Source organism: Chiroxiphia lanceolata, chromosome 1 (genome assembly GCF_009829145.1).
Source record: "Chiroxiphia lanceolata isolate bChiLan1 chromosome 1, bChiLan1.pri, whole genome shotgun sequence".
Lineage (NCBI taxonomy): Eukaryota > Metazoa > Chordata > Aves > Passeriformes > Pipridae > Chiroxiphia > Chiroxiphia lanceolata.
In genome coordinates, this window is record NC_045637.1 from 43,903,111 (window position 1) to 43,923,230 (window position 20,120).

Here is a 20,120-nt window from a genome sequence, read left to right on the forward strand (position 1 = left end):
TGCTTGGAAGTGTCTCATCAAGACCTCACACACCCAGGTGTACATAAATATATTTAAACATGCTCTACTTAGCTCACTGGATTAATTGGTTATCACAATTTTTTCAGGAAAGTTGTTTATAGAATACATTAAAAATGGGAGGGATAGGGGAAAAGGTTTTGGTTTAGCTTTGTTAGTGCAAGCTACAAACATACTCTCTCTTTAACTTACCCTTTGCCTTTCAAGAAAGCTGGAGCAGCCCTAGCCAGCAGTTTGCTCTGCTCTACTTCAGTATTCTTGGAAGGAGAGCTAGTTAATAAGACAGGAAAACTAAGAAGAGGGTCAACAGTGATGTCTGAAATTCATTACAGAACAGAGTTTGGAGAAACTCATTCAAGTGCCCTGGACTGAATAAAAAAATCAATAGAAGCTTTAAAGAATTTCAGAAAACTTTAGGAAATGCAAAATCACCAATTACAAATTTTCCCTCCTGCTCTCCAAAAGCTATAAAGCCCTCACTATCAAAAAGACAAACAAAATGTCCTTCTCTCACAAATGGAGAGATGAAGACTTGTGTAGTTTCCAGATGGAGTTCGAGAAAAACACCATCTCAAATGCCACTTTCAAGCTCGAGCCTATTGATTTATAATAAATCTGGAAGATACCTGAATGAAGCGCTGTACTGCACAGCAAGGAAAAATGCTTGCTTCACATTTCTCTGTCCATCAGCATGCTACTTATGTGTGTTGTGCTTCCACTGAGACAATATTCATGCAGATAAACATGCTCCATGCCATCTAAAGGCATATGTTTTCCACACGTTTTCTTCCCAGTTAGAGAAGGAAAATGCATTCCAAGGGTGTGCCATTTCAGCCAAAAATGCATCTTTTGGTTGTTAAAATAAAGATAAATATGTTGCCACAATGGGAGACCAAAGACTCTAGAGTAGATTTTGTGTCTTGCTCTCTAACAGTGTGGTGTGATGCCCCCTCTTAAGTTCTCCTCTCCTGTGCTCCAGAAACAGAAGTTAGGGTGGAGAGACAGGCAAGCAAACATTACTCATTGAGCAAGTGATACTATGTCCATCAATGTCCTTTTCTTTCTTAGTTGATTAAGCAAACTTGTATCTTCCAACCTCTTCTCACAAGTTATGTTTTCTATGCTTTCCTGATGTTTGGGTGTCTCTTCTGTCATGCTGGTTAGCATATCTGTCCCGTGCTTTTGCCCTACACTGGGTGCAAACCTCCAGGCAGATGTCTCCTCCTCCAGGGAATGAGTTTTAATGGCTTTTCACATGACGTTCCAGGGTCTAATGCAATCTAACAATCGTATTGCTGACTTCAATTAGTTTGTGGTTCACTGCAACTGCTAAGTCCTCTGTTAAAATACTTCTGTCCATCCAATTATGCTCCATCTTTTATTTGATTATTTGCTTCCTTGCTACAGCACTTGTCATTTATAATTACTGAATTTCCTCTAATTGATTTTAGATCATTTGGAAATCAATTACTACCATTGCAACTGAGCTCATTTTTTTCATTTAGAGACTGCTCTCCAAGCGCTTCTTCCCAGAACTATTTCAACCTTTGTACCATCTACAAATTGCATACACTCACTCTAATACTCCCATTAGGTCACTACATGAAATAGTGCATAATGTCTGATTTAGGATAGCCTTCAAGAATCCCAGCTGGTATGTCCTCCTAGAATGACAGCAAACTTCTGAAAATATGATTACTGATTTTCAGTGTTGGTCTTATACTAATTTCCCCATGTCCATATTTTCTTTGGGTACTTCAATGTCATCTGGAACTATGTCAAAAGTTCTCTTAAGGTCAACCTGTATCATTGCTGCTGCTTCTTTTTTATCCACTGAACCAGTTATTCTGTCAATGAAATTAGTTAGGTTTGACATAAATTTGTTCTTGACAGATCCATGGTGGTTGTTTCTCATTGGTTTATTATCCTCTGGGTGCTTACCAATTATTTCATAATTTCAGCATCTTTTGCTACCAGGGTTAGGCTGTCTCTTGTACGATCCCTTAAACTTTTCCCCTGTTTCCACCTTCAACCCTCCTTCACAGAGAAGAGCTGACATTTGTCCCTCTTGTTTTCCTACATCTTCCTACATCCTTCACATATTCTCAAAATACAATTAATACTTCAGAGATTGTTTTGGCCACAGCGAGTTTCCAATTGGAACATATATTTTAAAGATATATTCCTGCTAAATTGGAACATTTTGTAAGATGCCAAAAAATGTTTCTCCATCAAAATTAAGAGACAAAACTTCCAACAACGAGAACATGTCTGTAAAGATGTAGGGCTAATAATACTGGTGTAAATATTAAAGCTTCATTAGTCTACTAAACAATGAAACATAAACCTTTCCTTTAGCCAGGTAAAATATTGCCTATGAAATAAGGATCCTCATCTTTTTCTAAAAACACCATGCAAAGGCAACATGCAGTTCATGTCTACCACACTCCTCAGAGATAGAAACATGGAGAACAGCAGCAATCAGTATGTTTTGCTCCAGAGACAGTTGTTGTCCAGAAATTTAGCCTTAATCTCTTGCTATTTCCATTTCCTTTAGTTTTTACATGGAGTTCCAAAAAGGCACTAGCCATTCTGATTCAGCATTAAATAAGACTCAATTTCTCCTTGGCTGGGGGTATCAGAGTGCATTCTTTCTATCTACCACAGAATTGGCAAATCATTTCAAGTTCAGCAGAATGTGCTGCATCACGCCATTTACTTCAGTTTATTACTCCTTTAGAAGAACTAAATGTGAAGGGGGGAGCTGAGAAAAATGCAAGAAAAATCATTCTGTTTCATCTTATCCCACCTAAGATCAATAATTCAATGGCTTAAAGAAAACATTTATTAAGAAAGAGCAGGAGATTGTACCCATTACTATGGTAGCTATACACTTTAGGGCGGCACTGACAGACTGCAGCTGGGGAACAAAAGTATTCAAATAAGGAAGAAAGCATTAATTCAGAATATAGGGTTATTCCTCTTGACTGGACAAAAGTTTCTGTAATGCTCAGTTTGCTTTTTTTTGACATAATATATCCAATTCATTGGGTTCGCAAGGGCACTACCTACTCTGCAGCAACATTCCCTTGTTCTGCTGCCCTCTAGGCAATCGGAAATCAGAAAAATAAATGACAGAAAACCCCCTGATTATTAGCTACAGTAAAACAATTACAGGCCTTGTGGTTTTAATCATGTTAGCTGTCATCACAGCAAATGACCATGATTTGGTATTTGGGAGAAGATTACAGACTTCTTTTGTTTCTTCTTTTCTAACATAAGTGCTCTAAAGTTGTTCTTGAGCTGTACAGAGCATACTGTTGATACCAACTTCCACACTGTATATATTTAGAAGAAAGTGCTTGTAATTGTTAAGCCAACCTCCTCATTAAAGCTCTCTTACAGACTTAGTGGCTCAAACTAAGCAAATAAGCACAGAAATTTTAAGTGGACTTTGATTCTAAAGTGCCTTGAAGGAACTAAGAAGCATTTTATGGAAAGCCTGAATCCAACTTCCTTTGAACTTTAGAATAATTTTTACCCCATGAATCCAGAAATTAATATGATATTGTACTGAACTTATGGGATGCTATCCATTTCCAGCAGCAGAATGAACTGGTGTGCTGAATTTAGCATTCGCTACTACAGGGAGAAACTGGTGGGAATGGCTATGTTCTTATACGAACATGATATAAATAAAATAAATGAAATAAATACCATGGGAATGGTATGAATGACATTCACTGCAAATTCTCCTTTGAATAAACACTCTAATCACATAAAAAAATTTATTTAAAGCTATCTGAAACCTCTGGACTAGATTGCAATGCAAATTAAAGTAACCATAAGTTATCTGCAGTGAAAACACAGCCAGCAGAGCTTTTAACATTGATTACATCCAACTAGAAATTTTACCCTGAGTTTGTATTATAATGTGAATGATGGAGTATTTAATATAAAATAAGCACAATTGCAAACAGAGCTATCAAAGTCTGTTTTTCTGATGTACAAGAGGATGAGCTTCCACTAATGAGGCCTGATTTTCCCAGGGCAATAATAACAGTAAAACCTAAAAGAATGAATGAAGATACTGTTATTAATCTAACTCAGATTGAAGACCTTGGCATTTAGCAGAAAAGTACCTTGGTCTCTATAATTCTTACTGAATTATAGCTAATGCTCATGGATTAATCAAAAAAAAAAAAAGAAAAAAAAGAAAGTATATTGCACTCCACAGTAAAAAAACGTAGGGAAACTGTTCTTATCCAACTGCATACTTCTTTTATGCAGAGTGAAATAGGATCTTCCTTTAGGTCACTGAGATGCCAGGGAATACTGGAAAAAGGGTGCAGCAATCAGAGGCATAGGTCCAAATCCAATGCTCACTATGTAAATGGGAAGTTTTCATTAGCTTCAGCAAGACTTAGATCTGCCTTTCCTGTAGTCTTTTTGAAAAGCAAAGCAAAGTGATCTGGGGAGGGTTATTGGCAAGCAGCAGCAACTGCAGAATAGTAACCACCAGCAGTGAAAGCTGTGGAAGAGGAGGCTGGCTGTGAGACCCGGAGTCATTTTCAGGCTTTTGTGCAAGCCTCTTTCGTTCCTTGGTCAAGAATACAACAGGCAAGTCATACACTGATGATGAAATCATAAAGGTGTAGTTTTTTCAGTTTTCAAAAGCAAAGTTTCCAGCTTCCACTAGACACATTAATATTAATCCTACGTGAAAGGGTAAAATGAAAGACTTGTGCTGCGCAGAAGCAAGAGAAGTTGGCAAAGCCCACAGCCAGCAGGAAGTCTATTCAAAAGACTAATTAGAGCCACAGAAACCCTCTAGCCCATCCTTAAAGAATATCTTGAGTAGTTTAGCAGAATCACTAATGATTTAGTGCATGAGCTACAGAACTACTGCGATTAGTAGGTTAGTGCTCTCATACTGACCGTGAATTGTTGTGAAGCTGATTTACATACAGCTTTATAAGAGAATGCTCATCAGCCACAGGACTGGCTGCATTTATACCCCCAAGTAACCTGAATGATTCAAACAATGAAACCTTGTTAATAACTCAATAAGTATACACAGAGAGCAGGGTGTTCAGAGTGGGTTTGTAACAATAAATGCCATTTATTTAGAAAGAATACTGACTTGATTATTTGTAGGGTGCTTTTTCTTTCCAATAAAAACATGCAAATTAAATTTATAAGAGGTGAAAATAAAAATGCTGAGCATAAGCTGTCAAATACCTAAAATTCTGCTAGGTCAATGAAACAAAAGTTACAAAACTTTTAATATACAAACAACGTAATTATTTTACATATCAGGGTACAGCTAACTCTAAAAGAGCTAGAATGACTGTTGCACCATGTAAACTCTTAACTGTATAAGGATATCACACTATCCACCTATATGGAAGTCTGGGTACCTATGATCGAGGGGGTTGGTTATTATCTCCTGCCTTCAGGGGATTCTCATCAAGAAGTTTTTCCTAGCAGAAAAGGAATTCTAATAGCTCAGGAAACATGTACCTCTAATCCTGATAGAAAAAGACAGTCATTTACTGAAGACAAAAGTAAAATAATTAGATATTTTTTACATGTAGAGAAGAACAAGCAGCACAGTAGAAAGCGCTATGATTATTACTGCAGATAACTGCAGGTTGAACAAGCACAGAGACTTCTTGGGGATAAACAGAAGCAATGACTACACTCTTAAAGAGCACTGCTCTTAATGACCTCTCCTGGAAAGGCCACAAATACATTATCCTGCCTTGAACATAAAGCCCCATATATGACAACAACAGAAATTACTTTGCATTTGCAGTCTCACTGCACAGGCAGTAGATCCTGGCCTTGGAGGCTGCTTTGGGACTGGCTTTCAAAAAGGATCTCAGTCACACCCAGCAGCTACTTGCATTAAGTTAACATTGAGAGTTTACAGGTCCTGGTAAAAAAATTTGTAAATTGAAGTAGTAGTAAACCATCTTTACTTTGACTTTGCAGTGTACATTGCAGGTTTGGTTTTGGTCTTGATGTTACAATATGCAGCTATGCATACCCAGGGATTGTGTTTAGTCATTTGGGAATGCTGAAGCACTGACACATATAGTAGGAATCGAGCAATAAAATGCAAAAATAAGAAGACATATTGCTCATCTTCCCCAATGCAGCAGGAAGTTATTTTTCTGCCACCTTGTGCATTGGTAGGCTTACATATGGGTCAGACAGCTAGCAAACGCTACATACATATTTTGGCTGTACAAGCCAAAATACTGAGTCAAAATGTACACAGACAGCTGCAATCACCTACTCTTTGGGATTAATGTTTCTGTTGATTCTTCCCTGATTTGTTTACTGAAGGGTTGGTCTCCATATTCCAAGACTACTCCTTCTCTCTTGTAGCCTCTAATGAATATCAGAATGGTTTAACAGGAGTAAGGATGTCTTGCTATAACTTGTAAGTATGAACACATTTTCTCCTTGTTCATGCCCTATCTTGCAGTATGATGCAGGCATTCCCAGTAGGCAATGGCATGTCCCAGTTCCTATTCCCATAGTGTTGCTACAAAATGGCTTCTTATTAATAGCCTGTTTTCAGTCCTTGTGGCAGGATGTCTAGGTTGCATGTGAGCACGTTTTAGTGCATCATAATGGTTCAAATGAGAGCTAAAATTCAGTGCTCTGTGGTGAGGAGCTTGGGATGCCTTAATTCCAGCTCTCCATCCAAATGTCTGGTTATCAGTCCAAAATAACCAGGGCATTTCTCTGCTCATGTCTCTTTTATTTTACTTTGTGAGTGGTTTTTTGGTTTTGTTTTGTTTTTCCTGTGAGGGAATTGAAAATCAAAACGTCCACCACTATAATATAATTGTTTAACATAAATAAGGATAAGAACTTACCTTCTGTTTGCAAAGGGACTTCCCGAGGGAACAGAATGGGAGAAGAGTGTGTCGTTCATGCTGGTTACAGGTCGGGGAGGCCTAGAAGGCAAAATATCCAGTTGCATTAATTTTGCACCAAAAACCCCTCCATCAGCAACAATATTAATGGAGAACAGAATGAGCTTCTTGTTTGAAGTAACATTACTACTGGCATCTTCTGCTTTATGTAGCAATAGTTCCAAATTATAGATGCTATGTTTTTAAGCAGAAGTTAATAAAAACACACTGATACTTAGGCCTGGAGGGAAATAATGCTTTTATGCTTTCGTGTGTTCTGAGGTGAGTTTTAACCAACTTGCTTGACTTTTTTGCCCCTGTCTTGGTAGAATAACCACTATGCCACTGTTCCTTTCCAAAGACAGGGTGCAGTCACTGCTTTCCACCAGCCAGGATGGGCACTGGTGGTCAGTTTACTGTGGCAGCATGGAGGTCTGCAGGAGTAAGTGCCAATAAATGACACATCTTTTCATGGGGCTATTCCTGGTGCTAAGCTCCATGCTACCACATCCACCTGGTGGCCACAGTATACCTACAGCCCTCAGCCTCCCATAAAATACATGTAGAACTAAACTGATCCAACAGCAAAGCTTTTTAGCTGGTATATCAAGCCCCCAAGCCAAAATGTAGAATAAGTATCTAGTTTAAGAGGACCCATCAATAATGATGGTTTTATTATTACATTCTTTATTTCCCGATTTTATAAAATGAAATGAGAAGGAATATTTCCTCTGCTTTCTTTTATTGTCTACTCTTAAAAAATAATCTGTGCATAATTTTTCCTTCTCTATCCATTACGGAGAAAGTTCCCCTTCCAAATAGACTTCTTACGCAACACTGGGCAAAAGATCTAGATGTTCTGGAGCAACTACAAAATATGTTATTAAAATCACAGGGTTTTCAATCAGATATGAGCAGAACCTGAAGCCACATGTAATTCACACTTCAAATTGCCTAGATTTCAAGTTGGCTAATATCCCCTTTAAGCTGTATGAAAGATCTATCTCACTTTCTGAATTCTGCAGATATGCAAATCAAAATATAGTAGCTATCTGCAAAATATTCACTGAGCTCCAATTGTGCAAGACAACCAATCATCCAAAGCATTTGTAAGAAAGCCAGTACTGCACAGAAGTGAATTATTATTATATATCTTGTTAGAAAACAAGCATAAATATGGTATTTGATGAATCTAAATGAATTTTGCAGCATAATAATGCCACATTGATTTTAAAATGTTTAAAACTGTGACTAGAAAGAGTTAGGATTTGCGACGTTATTTATTTATATGAAAGTATAGTTTTAGCCTAACACTGCATCTGCAGAACCACATGAAAACCTCCAGCTCTGGTCAGTCACAAATTTCAGAAGCAGCCCTTTGTCCTGCATGTACTTATGGAGAAGTGTTTAATATTATTTTTCACGGACTCCATCAGAGCTAGGAAGAGCTCGATTGAGGCCATGATCAGAGACAATCCCCTGGGAAGCCGATTATAGGATGAATCTTGAAATATAGAGCTTTGGAAGTATACTTTGGGAGATTATTAAGAAATTAATTTTATTTAATGGGAAAATAACTGGTATTTTGTTGCCTGGGAATTGTAAACTGGTAATTGATGAAGGTGAAATAGTTCACACCAACTGCATGCGACTACTACATTTTCCCTCTTCCCAATTCAGTTACTGAACAGTGAACACATTCAGAAACTAATTGGGCATAAGCTGGTGTTTCTGAAAGATGGGTCCAACTCTGCAGAGTCGCTGTGGAGTCCTAAATAGCACAGGAGAAGGGAGAAGAGGCTGATTCTCAACACTGCACCAGAGAGGGAGGCAGGAGGAGTGTTCCCTTGGCAGAGCTTGGACTCTGCTTTGCCTTACACCCAGTGCACCTCTGCTGACTGAGTAGGAAGTGGGCATGGGGCACCCATAGACTTCAGCAGATCACCACAAACACAATTCAGGTTAATGCCTTCTCTAAGCTTTAACTCAAAATAGGGGTGGATCAGAAAGTTTCTAACCTCCAAAAGAACCCTTCCCTTTCAATGTCTCTATTCAAGGACAACTATATATTTGACCCTGGGCTCTGATAAAAGTTAAGGACTGGTAATATTGAGATTATTGCATTTTTTTCCAAGCTCTTTCTCCAATAAGTGTACTAAAGAAGAAAAATACTCACCAAGTATCTCTTTTGCAGCCAGAATAAAATGGAAAAGAGATTATTAATTAAATTGCCAGTTTAATATGTTTATGGTCTAAGTAGTACATTGGAAATACTCCATTCTTATGACCCTGATTCTGCAAAAGCATGAGAGCCTCTATACATAAAAGGTCATTAATCTGTTTACATATTAATGTAAAGAGTTACTTTTGTGTACAAATGTCTAGAAACTCCAAGGCTTTGCTAAGATTTTGTGATTAGCCTTAGTTCGTAAATTCTTATATGAAGAAAAATATATTAAACTAATCTGGGTTTTCCCAAGGCAAGTTTTTCAAGGACTGATGCCCACTGTCACATTCCTCAGGTTAGGCTTGAATTTTAAATGGATGCTCAAACACATGCAGTTGTGTGATGTGGTAAGACAAGAATAGGAGACTTCATGGTAAAGGAAAACTCAGCTACTGGACTATAAATTATTATTTCTAAACTTGTAGAAGTGAGTGATTAAGCCTTCTAATAAAACTGAGCTGATGATAATTAACTTTCCTCAAGGAGGTGGAAACCACTTAATACTATTGAAATATGCTATGTAATAAAAGTATGCTATGGCACAACACATATCCACAGTAATAAACCAAATTAAATAAGAGGAATTTTCCAAAGTGCTCCAGGCTCTAGGCTGGTCTAACCTGTTCACACTTGTGTCAAAAATAATGCTCTCACAGACTTAAGAAGTCAGGCCAGTGCAGAAAAATACCTTCATGATCCACTGGCCATGGCATTTGTCATCTCTGCAGTCTGGAGTTTCTTTTTTTGTTGCTAATCTCATGGACAGAAAGAAAAAATGACCCCTCCATCAGTAGGAGGATTTCTACCATCAGGGTTATGACACCTTGATAACTACAATTACTTCTCTAGACGAGCCCTTAGAAGTGTTTCTTGATTAATTTAAAATTCTGTGGGGCACCAGCAAAAAATACCAACCCATGCAGTCTTTCTGTGTGGTGCCACTCTAAAGTGGAAGAACGATCAAAAGAAAAGTCTGTATCGGAGCACTTGTCCCCATTTAAGCTAGAAGCTAAGAAAAGGATACTGTTTTGTTGCCAAAATTCTTCCATTTAATGCACATATAAAACCTTTTTTTTGCCTGGATTCCTGCCCAGAGCTGTTTCTCTCAACTTCCATTATGTTTAAAAATAAAAATCACATCAGCGAGAAGATATTCTCAATGAGGTTCTGTAGCATATCTCTCCCCTCAGTTAATTTGTGTGAATTATGCCGTAGACCATGCTACCTCCACAACTTACAGGTTTTTCACTCATGCATCATTATAGCCAATATATATTGCCAAGTTATATTACCATCAATCTATGAATAAAGAGAAACTCTGTCATAAAACAAAATAGATGGTGGTTTGTTCTCACATCCAATCACTCTAAATTATGTCCGTATAGTTAGGAATAAGGTAAGGTGTTAATTTCACAGCAGAGATTTGGATCGGTTCCTACTCAATTATGGTACCTTCCCCTTGCCTTGCCTAAATGCATTTAATCAATTCACAGTAGCCCAGTTTTTGCCACCCATTATCTCACATAAACCCAGGCTTTCCAGGGCTTCCAGCCAACAGGGAACAGAGGCTTCTCTTTCAGTTTCAAGCTCCCTGCCTCTTCCCGTTTCCCTTAAGGACAGCCAAAATCTGCCCTGTGAAATTATCACTGACTTGCCAGTGGAGCCAGGCTTTTACACCATGCACAGCAGTGCAGTAGCTCAGCAGATCCAACTCTGGATCATTTATTCCAAAGAACGACATCCTCTCATTACTCCTCCATAAAGAGGTGCAAGGATTTTAACTGGCATTAGAACATAAGAGGGATATGGCACGATGTATATGTCAGAGGAAGCACCTTGTCTCTTAAACCAGAGCACTCTCTTACACCTTGAAAAAGTTCTGCTATAACCACATGAGGAGGTCCGTCATCATGATTTATCCTTAAAATGTCAGGCACGTTAGGTGAACTTTCCAGGTGTTGCACAGCCCACAATGGCTAGTGTGCACTTGCCCTTAAAGATGCCACATACAAATATTCAGTCTGGACAAAAGTAAATATGTATAATAATTACAGACTGGAATAGTTCCAGCAGCCAGTAACATATATATCAGTATGCAAATACAATTATAATAGCTGCTGCCTGAAATGCTTCAGTCAGGACCCCAGCAAGATGGTTAAGAAAGGTATTTTCTTGAGAAATATACCAGAATAAGAGAAATCCTTTAAAGACTGTATTTTTAGAACAAGTTTTCCAAGTTAATTCGTTGTACCTTTCTTCCAACCAATGTCTTGATTTTCCTGAATTCTATGGAAAACTTAATAGTGTTTTTTTCTCTCCTTTTTTTTTTTTTTTAAGGACCCAGTAAGTAAAGGCAAATCAAACTGATAAATAAGAAAATCTGAGCAACTGCCACTGTAGATGGCAGACGTGCTTTGGAAAAAAAAAATAAAAAAATCCAAAGTAATAATTTCCCCAGCCAGCACAAATACATTGTCTCTCTGCTTTGATTTTCTTGACTCCTGCAGAAATAAAGTAGTGACAGGAACTACTACACCAAAAAATAATTTTGCTTTCTCAAAATATCAAAATGTAAAAATAACAGACTGTTTTCAAGTGACTTGACAAGTTTAAGACTCACTTTTTATGCAGACTCGTACAACTCCTCAGACCTGGGTGAAGCCACAGCTCCACCAAAGTCAGTGAGAACTCTGACACAGGTTTCAACAAAACTGGTCCAATTTCACTTTTCTCTGGTGTCTCATGTCAAGACATACCTGTGATGCACTGAAGTTGAGAGTCTCTAGATGACAAAACTGATGTTCTCAGCATCAATACATCCCAAAGTGCTGAAACTCTATGAAATTGCATGGAGATCTCTTGAGGAGAACAGGGACATACCAACACTATGTCCCAGTACTTGATTGTATGCATAAATCTCATTGACTTTTCAAGTGAAGTCACACCAGAAGAACATTTTCATGCTAAATACCCCTATTGGCAAATTTGCACTTGTGATGTATTGAGCTGGGTAAGCCACAGCTGCCTCCTTGTTTTGCTCAGAGCTATAGTATCTACACTTGGTGTAAGCAACTCCTACAACAAAGCTTACTTTGTCTACAGCACACAGATACTTACACAATATGAGCCAGGTTTAGAGGTTTTTCAGGCTGGTCAGGGAACATTGGGTGCAAAGGTTCACGGCTGGAAGCACAGCTTAAAGACTTGCTAAGTGCATTAGTTAGCTTCTTAGCAGGTGATTTCTGGGAGGAACAAGGAAGGTAGAGGTAATCTGGACAAGTAAGGTGCATACTGTTTCTGCTATAGGAAGCACAAAACAACAGGAAGCTCCAACAGCTTACATACCTATGGACTAACATTCCTGTTGCCCCCCTCCCACCCTGACAGTCTGGTAAGGCAAAGACTGCTCCGTTTGGAGGAAAGATTACTCGTCTCCAACTGCCTTTAGAGTAGGCTCAGGGGGTATATCTATAGGGAGAGTTGCCATGGCTCTTCTGCAATGCTGCACTCAGGCAATATTGCATGAAGGGCAGTACAGTTAATGTCACCTGGACTGGAGCTGGCTTGTATCTCACCAACTTGGGAGTGCAAGGAGAACAAATCTGAGTATGCCCATCCATATAGATACACCATTTCTTTCCTAGCTGTGGGCCAGGCACAAGGCTGCTATATTCTCTCTGCTCACTAGTATTTCTCTCCACACCTCCAGTACCCTGTACTGTTTAGCTGCTATTATAAGCTCCTTTTTCACCTCCCATGGCCACAGAGGACTGGGAAATTTGAGACATGGGCACGGCAGGAATTGCCCCACTGTGGCAACAGCATGCCAAAAAAAGTCTGACATACTGTCAGTCACCAAAACATGGGGGGCTCTGTGCAAGAAGCATGATTTTCACCTTGAAATTCCATCAGAAAGTCTAAAAAAACCCCCAACAAACAGTATTTTCTGCTTTATAATTTTGTTTGGCGGCTCTCTGAGGAGCAAACTCAACTTCCCTTCTAAGGAATGGCTTGGAGATCTATGGTGTCTTTTAGGCTGCGTGAGATTCTCAGGGAATCCAACCCAGCTCTCTGTGATTCAGCTTCTCTGCCAGTAAAAGAGGGGTAGTGATCCTTACACTGTCTGCTTTCCCCAAAACACAGCTCTACACAGCTGAAATTTAAAAACCTTTTTGGAACGTGACAGGAATAGCATTGTATTTTTGCATACACATCCTGCATCGACTTATGACTGTAATCAACTTAATAATGAAATATTTCTATTACAGAAATCCAACATAAATATGTAAAGTTCAGGCTCTTCCATTATAAATGCAATTTCACTCTGAATTGAGTACAGTTGAGTTCCACTGCACCCATAAACACTCTTAATCTGCATGTGGAGCTCGATGTGAATGCATTATGTAGAATGCTAACCAGGTTTGAACAAATGCTAATGCATGCTACAGAAAGGCAATTTCAAACTTGAAGCAAAACATTTGTTTCTGACAAGGAAACATTTGAAACCACTAGGTATGTAGTCACATTTTTGTCTTCTGCTGAGCAGAAATGCTAAGTCTTCCAATTACTTCCTACCTATAACTACAGCTCCCTGGCTACAGCAAAAAATGATTTTATAGCACAGATTGCTGTTAGGAATAGAGTCAGAGCTACATAGTGGGCACTCTCCTATTCAGAGACTAAACTTCAGCCATTTGTGTCTGTGCAACAAGCAGCAACTAGGACCCACAAAAAACAATTACAGACCCAGGTCTGCTGGGATACAGTGCAGGGTTGTATGACTGGCATTCAGAGCAAACCACATCAAATTTAACCCTTGAATGTTCCATCAACAGAAAACCAGACATTTTAAAAGTGTTAAGCTTCAGAATTTCATTAAAAAATACATACTAAGTAGTGTAAAAACATGAGCTCTTGCTATGTGCATAATTTTATTTTGTTTTTTAAACAATATTCTTCTTTTATGTTTGAGATTATCTAGGATTTTTCTGCTGGTTTCTGGATTTGAACCCTGAAGGATTGTGACACTCTGTGACCAAGGGCTTCTGTTGGGGCTTTGCTCCAGTCCATGGAGAGCTTAGTCCTCAGGTCTGATGCCCTTCAGAGAAAGTTAATGTAGCTGTTGATACTTCTCTTTCAGCTTAGAAAAAATGTTGAGTTATTCCGATTAACGACAAAAAGTTGGAAGTGTGTTTGTCTCTAATAGTAAACACCACTGTGGATCTAAGCCTGGGACCACACTCAAATCTACAGTGCCAGGACCATCCCAAATGCTACGCATATGCTGCAGCCACTCAACTGAAAATATTGATGAATGAGCATTAAGTATTCATCATTTCATTTACATGTAGCCAAACAGAGCAAGCCAATGACGATTTTACCGTGAGTCCTGTGGGAATGGGAGAAGCTGCCATGAGCCTGGTGCCCTGCTGCCAGCCCCTCCTGCGCTGCCCTCACCGCGGCACACACCGTCACAGATGCCCCAGATCCTCACACAGAAATGATCATTACCACCTCCACGCTCTCCTGATGGCTCCCAAGACCGGAGCCTCTCAGACAGCGTCACTAATCCAAACTGGCAGCGTGGCTCCCTGGCTCCAGACAGCTGCCCAGAGCTGCGGCCAGGGGCTTCTCCGATGGCTGGAGGGCAAAGCAGTCTGCAGCGAGGCGTGAGCCTTCCCTTACCCATGACGTGTACTCTTTCATTTGGTGCTGGTTGCTGTGGGAACCGCTGGCATGGCCCCTCCAGAAGCAGTCCTGACAGAGCTGGTAATTGTGACACTGCTGGCAGCGGTAGCGAAACCCCATCATGCTCTCGCTGTGGCAGTAGGAACACTCGACGGGGTGGAAGACTGCGCAGGAGAAAGAAATGCCGAGCAATAAACCAAAACAAAGAAACACTCAGCAAAATTTATGGACAAAGCCCTAAACTGAAGGTGTTCCCTTCTTTGTTTAAAGAAATCTGCAGTGCTGGATGCTGTCGACAGCTCTGACCCGTGAAAATAATTCAACCTGTGCCGTGCCATGGGCAACATTTCCTACACTGGACAACAAACCCTGCTTCACTTCCGAGCTGATGTCTGCACATCCTGCTTGGAGCAGCAAAAAATGTGTTCACCATCTAACAGAATGATTGAGTCCAAAGGAGGACCACAAATATGACTGGAGCACCTCTCCTGTGAAGACAAGCTGAGAGAGTTGGGGTTATTCAGCCTCAAAAAGAGAAAGCTCAGGGGAGACCTTAGAGCACCTTCAGTAATTAAAGGGTTAAGGAAAGGTGGAGAGGGATTTTTGACAAGAGCATGTAGTGGAAGGACAAGGGGAAATGGCTTCAAACTGAAAGAGGGTAAGTTTAGATTAGATATTAGGAAGAAATTCTTCTCTGTGAGGGTGGTAAGGCATTGGAACAGGTTTCCCAGAGAAGCTGTGGATGATCCGTTCCTGAAAGTGCTTGAGGCCAGCCTGGATGGGGCTTTGAGCAACCTGGTCTAGTGGAAGGTGCTCCTGTGCATGGCAGGGGGGTTGGCACTTGATGATCTTCAAGATTCCACCCAACCCAAACTATTCTATGAGTCTATGTTAGAGGAAATTCATATGTGGGAAAACCCTTCAGCTGCATTACTGAGGATAGCTGAATGTTGTGTTGTAAGGAGCTGAAGTGATGCACATCGGAGGAAAAGTCAAACTCAGCTGTCTGATTACTGAAAGCACAAAACTGTCCTTAGGCATGTCATTGTCTCTTAATTACTGCTGTCTCATCTGTACAACTGGTGTCATTTAGGTACCTATTTATGGTGTTGAACACTTGGCTTTGGATGCCCAGATTTGGAGAGCTGGCCATTGAAGGGGATCTCTGTGGTCCTACTCTCTGTTCTGAAGCAGATATGACAAGGATGCAAGTCACTGAGGACACTAAGGCACCAACTGAGATATTTTGAAACACCTTCCTGGCAATAGTGTTATTTCTGTTCCTCTCTCCTCACTACAGCGTGTACCCAATTTACCACAGGGTACTGAACATCTCCTCGTTCCCAGGCACCTTCTGCTTTTCTGTTTTAAGGTTCAGTCTGAGAGCACTTGTATGTGCTGAGGATGTCAGGGTTTTAATTTCTTGCCAGAATTTTGCAGCAGGAGGGGTTAGTGCTCTAGGCTAGGAAAAACCGTGAAGCTGGTGAGGGACAGAGATGGATGACAAGAGCTTGAGGCAGGTGGGGTAGATGGGTTGCTCTGTAGCCAAAAATGACTTGGGAACATCATCTTACCCACCTCGGTGCCTTTCAGTGTAAGAGGGATTTATTCAGTACAAGAACACATGCAACTTCCTCCTTTTCCTTTTATCAACAAAAAATAGATGGACACTTCCCCTTCCACCAGCCCCATTTTCTTGTTGGAAGTATGGTATAAATATTTCTATTGCCTAACAGGATGACTATATATGATCTTTTTTTCCTTCTGTCCCACACTTCTTTTTCCAGTGTCCCAAAGCTTCAGTTATGCTTGAGGTAAACCTTCAAGGGGGCAACAACACAGAAATATTTAACAAGCCCCTTACAGAACAACCTCCGAGGCAAAATGTTGAGTGGTAAAATTGTTTGAAAAATCTATTAATCTTGTTAAACTAATATTTCATTTTTTTGGTATAAATTTCCTCCATTTTAAAACTTTCTCTTTTTTTCTGGATTTAAAGTGTTGGAATAATGACTACCAGAATCACTGCGTCTTGATGACCGTGAGCAAGAAATGCCACATTACATGCTGATAAATAAGACAGTAAAAGGCACTTCTTGTCTCATGGGTTTTTTTTTCTATTTAATATTGGCAGTTCTGAGCCTTCTGGACAGCAGAAGCCATCTGCATTGGAGCTGGGGAACTCCTCCAGAATTATACAAGGAACTGTACAGAGTTTGCGGGCTGCAATTTGGTGGCGCACACAGTGAGATGAGATGCACAAGCCTCTAGCTCTGCCTCTGCACTTTCAGTGTGGCAGCACCTTCTATAGCAATGGTATATGAAAGGTTTGGCTGGGGGACTACACCTGTGAGTCTGTGAACTTTTCCCCAGGTGCTCAAGAAGTTGGAAGGCTGAGGAAGATGATGCTGTCCAGGGACATGCAACAGGCACTGGGCATTAATGAAATGAGTTCATCTTCACGGTCCCTTTCTATCCTAAAATCTGTGATCTACTCATTTTGGGAAAAGACAACCCTTGAGGAGAAAGAGGCATCTCACAGTTAAATCCTCATCTTCCACACATGCAAAGGATAAGGATGAATCTAGAACTTCCTCTTCAAAGTATATGGTCTGGCAATGTAGGCGTAGGAGGAGATCCTCCATAAGGACCTTTTGGTTGGTACTTTGCACTGCACTGGACAACTCTTGCCAAGAATACTGTATGAATGGAAACTGCCAAGCTGTTCCTTCTCTGCTGCCATATGTCAGAGCTAATGAAAGTTGTGGTCTTGACAGTTTACCAAATAGAAGTGTGTGAATGGATCAAGTCCTATTGCTCTCTGCTGGTCCAGAGCACAGGAGGAGAGGACGTGATCAGGTTAATTTTCTGAGCATAGCAAAATTCAAGCCACATTCCTGGCTGAATGACCAACAGACTTCTTCAAATATTTTACCAGTCACTGTAAAAATTGCACATGGAGTCAACAAACCCAAGCACAGTAGCTTCTACAAAACCATCTACAGAATGAGGAAATTATCACACAAAAGTTTACTCTTGTAACTGTTTTGGCAGCGTCTCTTACTTACCATTTTCAACATTTGCCAGTCGATGCAGAAGTGGTAACCACACTAGACACTGTGGTGGGGGATCAGACATGAGAGTATCCAAGAAAGTGTTTAATGTGACTTTTTTCTGCTCAAACAAGCACACAAACATGCACAAAAATCAGTAATTATACATCTCAAAATAATTTTATCTTGTCGTTACAGAAACACTTGGGAACAAGTTTCAAATACTGTTTGCCTGAAGCCCTGATTCACTAAAAAGAACAAGTGATACTAGTAAAGCTTTTCTGGACTATTTTTAGCTGGTACAACTGATGCCTAACAGTCCTTCTCACAAGGCTGGGTTGGAGACACCTAGCTACCACTCATTTCCAGACTCTCTGCTAGAGTCACTGCCTGAAAATGCTTTGTGATTAAGGGTGGCATTCAACCCTTCGTGTTCTCATGTGTTTTGAGTATCACATAATAAGTACAAGTGCATGTAGGGTATCACTATGTATGACCAATTTTCAAACGAGAAGTCACTGCAGAGGATGGTTGATAGTACTCCAAAATAGAAAATTAAAGGAAATACTGACAAGGGAGTAGAAATTTGAAACAAATCTAGGGTAAGAACAGAGCATCACAGGCAAGTTGTTACTGTAATTTAAGAAACTATGCTTATCTGAGGAGCGATGGCAATGAGTTATGGGTTATGATTGTTACTGTGGGATGTCTTGTTTGCCAGCACTCAGGGACTGCAACTGTTCCTAAACTCTCCACACCTTTAAGCACTCAAAGATCTATGCCCCCTTAAATTTCAAAGAGATTTAAACTCTAAAATATCCCTGTTGATTTTAAAAATGCAATCTAGGGCCTTAAGTTTCTTAGGTGTCTGGAAAAAGTTATCACAAATCTTAGTTCATTTGTTTTTTCAATCAGCAACTGAGTCTTCCTTAAATAAAATTTAAGATGCAAAAATATAGAGCCCTGTTGAGAATATATGCAGATATATTTTATAGCCATACATATTTAAGTAGTATCCCCATATCCAAAGGGATTGCTAAATCTTCATCTCTGATTGCATAAGCTACTGCTTTAACTTGCTAAAGAACTTCGGTTACCCCATGAGAAAGCAAAGCAGCAGTTATGCAGTGACATGTATCATCTCCGTGTGCTGTGGAACTCTTTTAAGAGTTGAGGTTTCAAGATGGAGTGTCTGTGCTCCATTTATACACAATTACCACTGATGTAAATAAAATCATTATTTCTCTTATACACTGAGTGATCAATGGAAAACATCTCACTCTGAAACCGTCTCAGGGCTGAAATATTGCAAGATATTGGGAAAGATATAAATATTCGTCCCTAGGAGAAAATACTTCAGGCTAGTGTGAAAATGGTCTTGATTCTATAATGAATAGAAATAGCCAGAATATGAGCTCTAAATCTCACTGGAACACCATCTTTTCCCACGATACCTGCAGTATGAAAGTCCAGTCAAACACTACCATCTGCTTGTTGTATGAATGAATTATCTTCCCAGCCATGGTGAGCGGATAACCACTTCCCAAACAGGCATCTTATGCTATAGGCATCAGCTCACAGGAAAGGATCTTCCTTTTGGAGATCTGCTGTGGATGCCCAGCATGGCTTTGCTGACCAATGCTGCCAGCAAATGTCTGTGTTGTTGGCAGCAGAACTGAGAACACAGGAGGAAAAAAGGGATGTCCAGTGCCCCATACTGCAGAGCTGAGTAGCCCTCTGCTCTTGAAGGGATACACCCATTGGGTCTAAACAAGCAAATAGATGGGGAGACAAGAACAGCTCTTCCATAATGCAGTAGGCTTTTGAGTGCAGCTATAACTTAAAACCTGATTTGCACCAAATAAAGCAACTCAGCTTCAATGACAGCTTTATGGCCAAACTGCTCTGGTGATCACTGATTTTATGGATTAGAGAGAGCAGTGTCCCTTAAAAAGACACCATCAGAGCAATTTCCATACATTTTCCTCTTGCAGTTTTCTTTCAGATGCTGGCGAAGTTGAAACTGAAAGCTGTTTTCTAAATATATGCTACATACAGATGGAGTCTAGGTTTGTGGAATAACACTTAGACAAGTGCTAAAAAAATGAAGTTAGTGTCTATCTTTTCGGTTTGGGATAAGAGAAGAGAATTTTTTAAAAAGTGGTTTTTACATTAGTAACAACACTGTTTAATGCACACATT

The 20,120-nt window shown here is 39.8% G+C and overlaps 1 protein-coding gene across 13 annotated transcripts in view; it reads right to left on the reverse strand.

Annotated features, from left to right (window-relative positions):
* DTNA (dystrobrevin alpha) overlaps positions 1-20,120 on the reverse strand; it is a 225,419-nt gene that overhangs the window by 36,355 nt on the left and 168,944 nt on the right. For 3 of the 13 annotated variants that reach the window (XM_032676139.1, XM_032676130.1, XM_032676114.1), the window contains exons 6-10: positions 17,934-18,039; positions 14,863-15,029; positions 12,295-12,419; positions 9,127-9,135; positions 6,912-6,992 (exon numbers count right to left, since the gene is read on the reverse strand). In XM_032676139.1, the coding sequence (XP_032532030.1) occupies positions 6,912-6,992; positions 9,127-9,135; positions 12,295-12,419; positions 14,863-15,029; positions 17,934-18,039 (488 nt within the window). Of the gene's footprint in view, positions 1-210; positions 289-649; positions 4,088-4,956; positions 5,047-6,911; positions 6,993-9,126; positions 9,136-12,294; positions 12,420-14,558; positions 14,837-14,862; positions 15,030-17,933; positions 18,040-20,120 lie in introns of those variants that run through there. The other 10 variants (XM_032676155.1, XM_032676147.1, XM_032676120.1 and 7 more) reach the window with 6 other exon arrangements.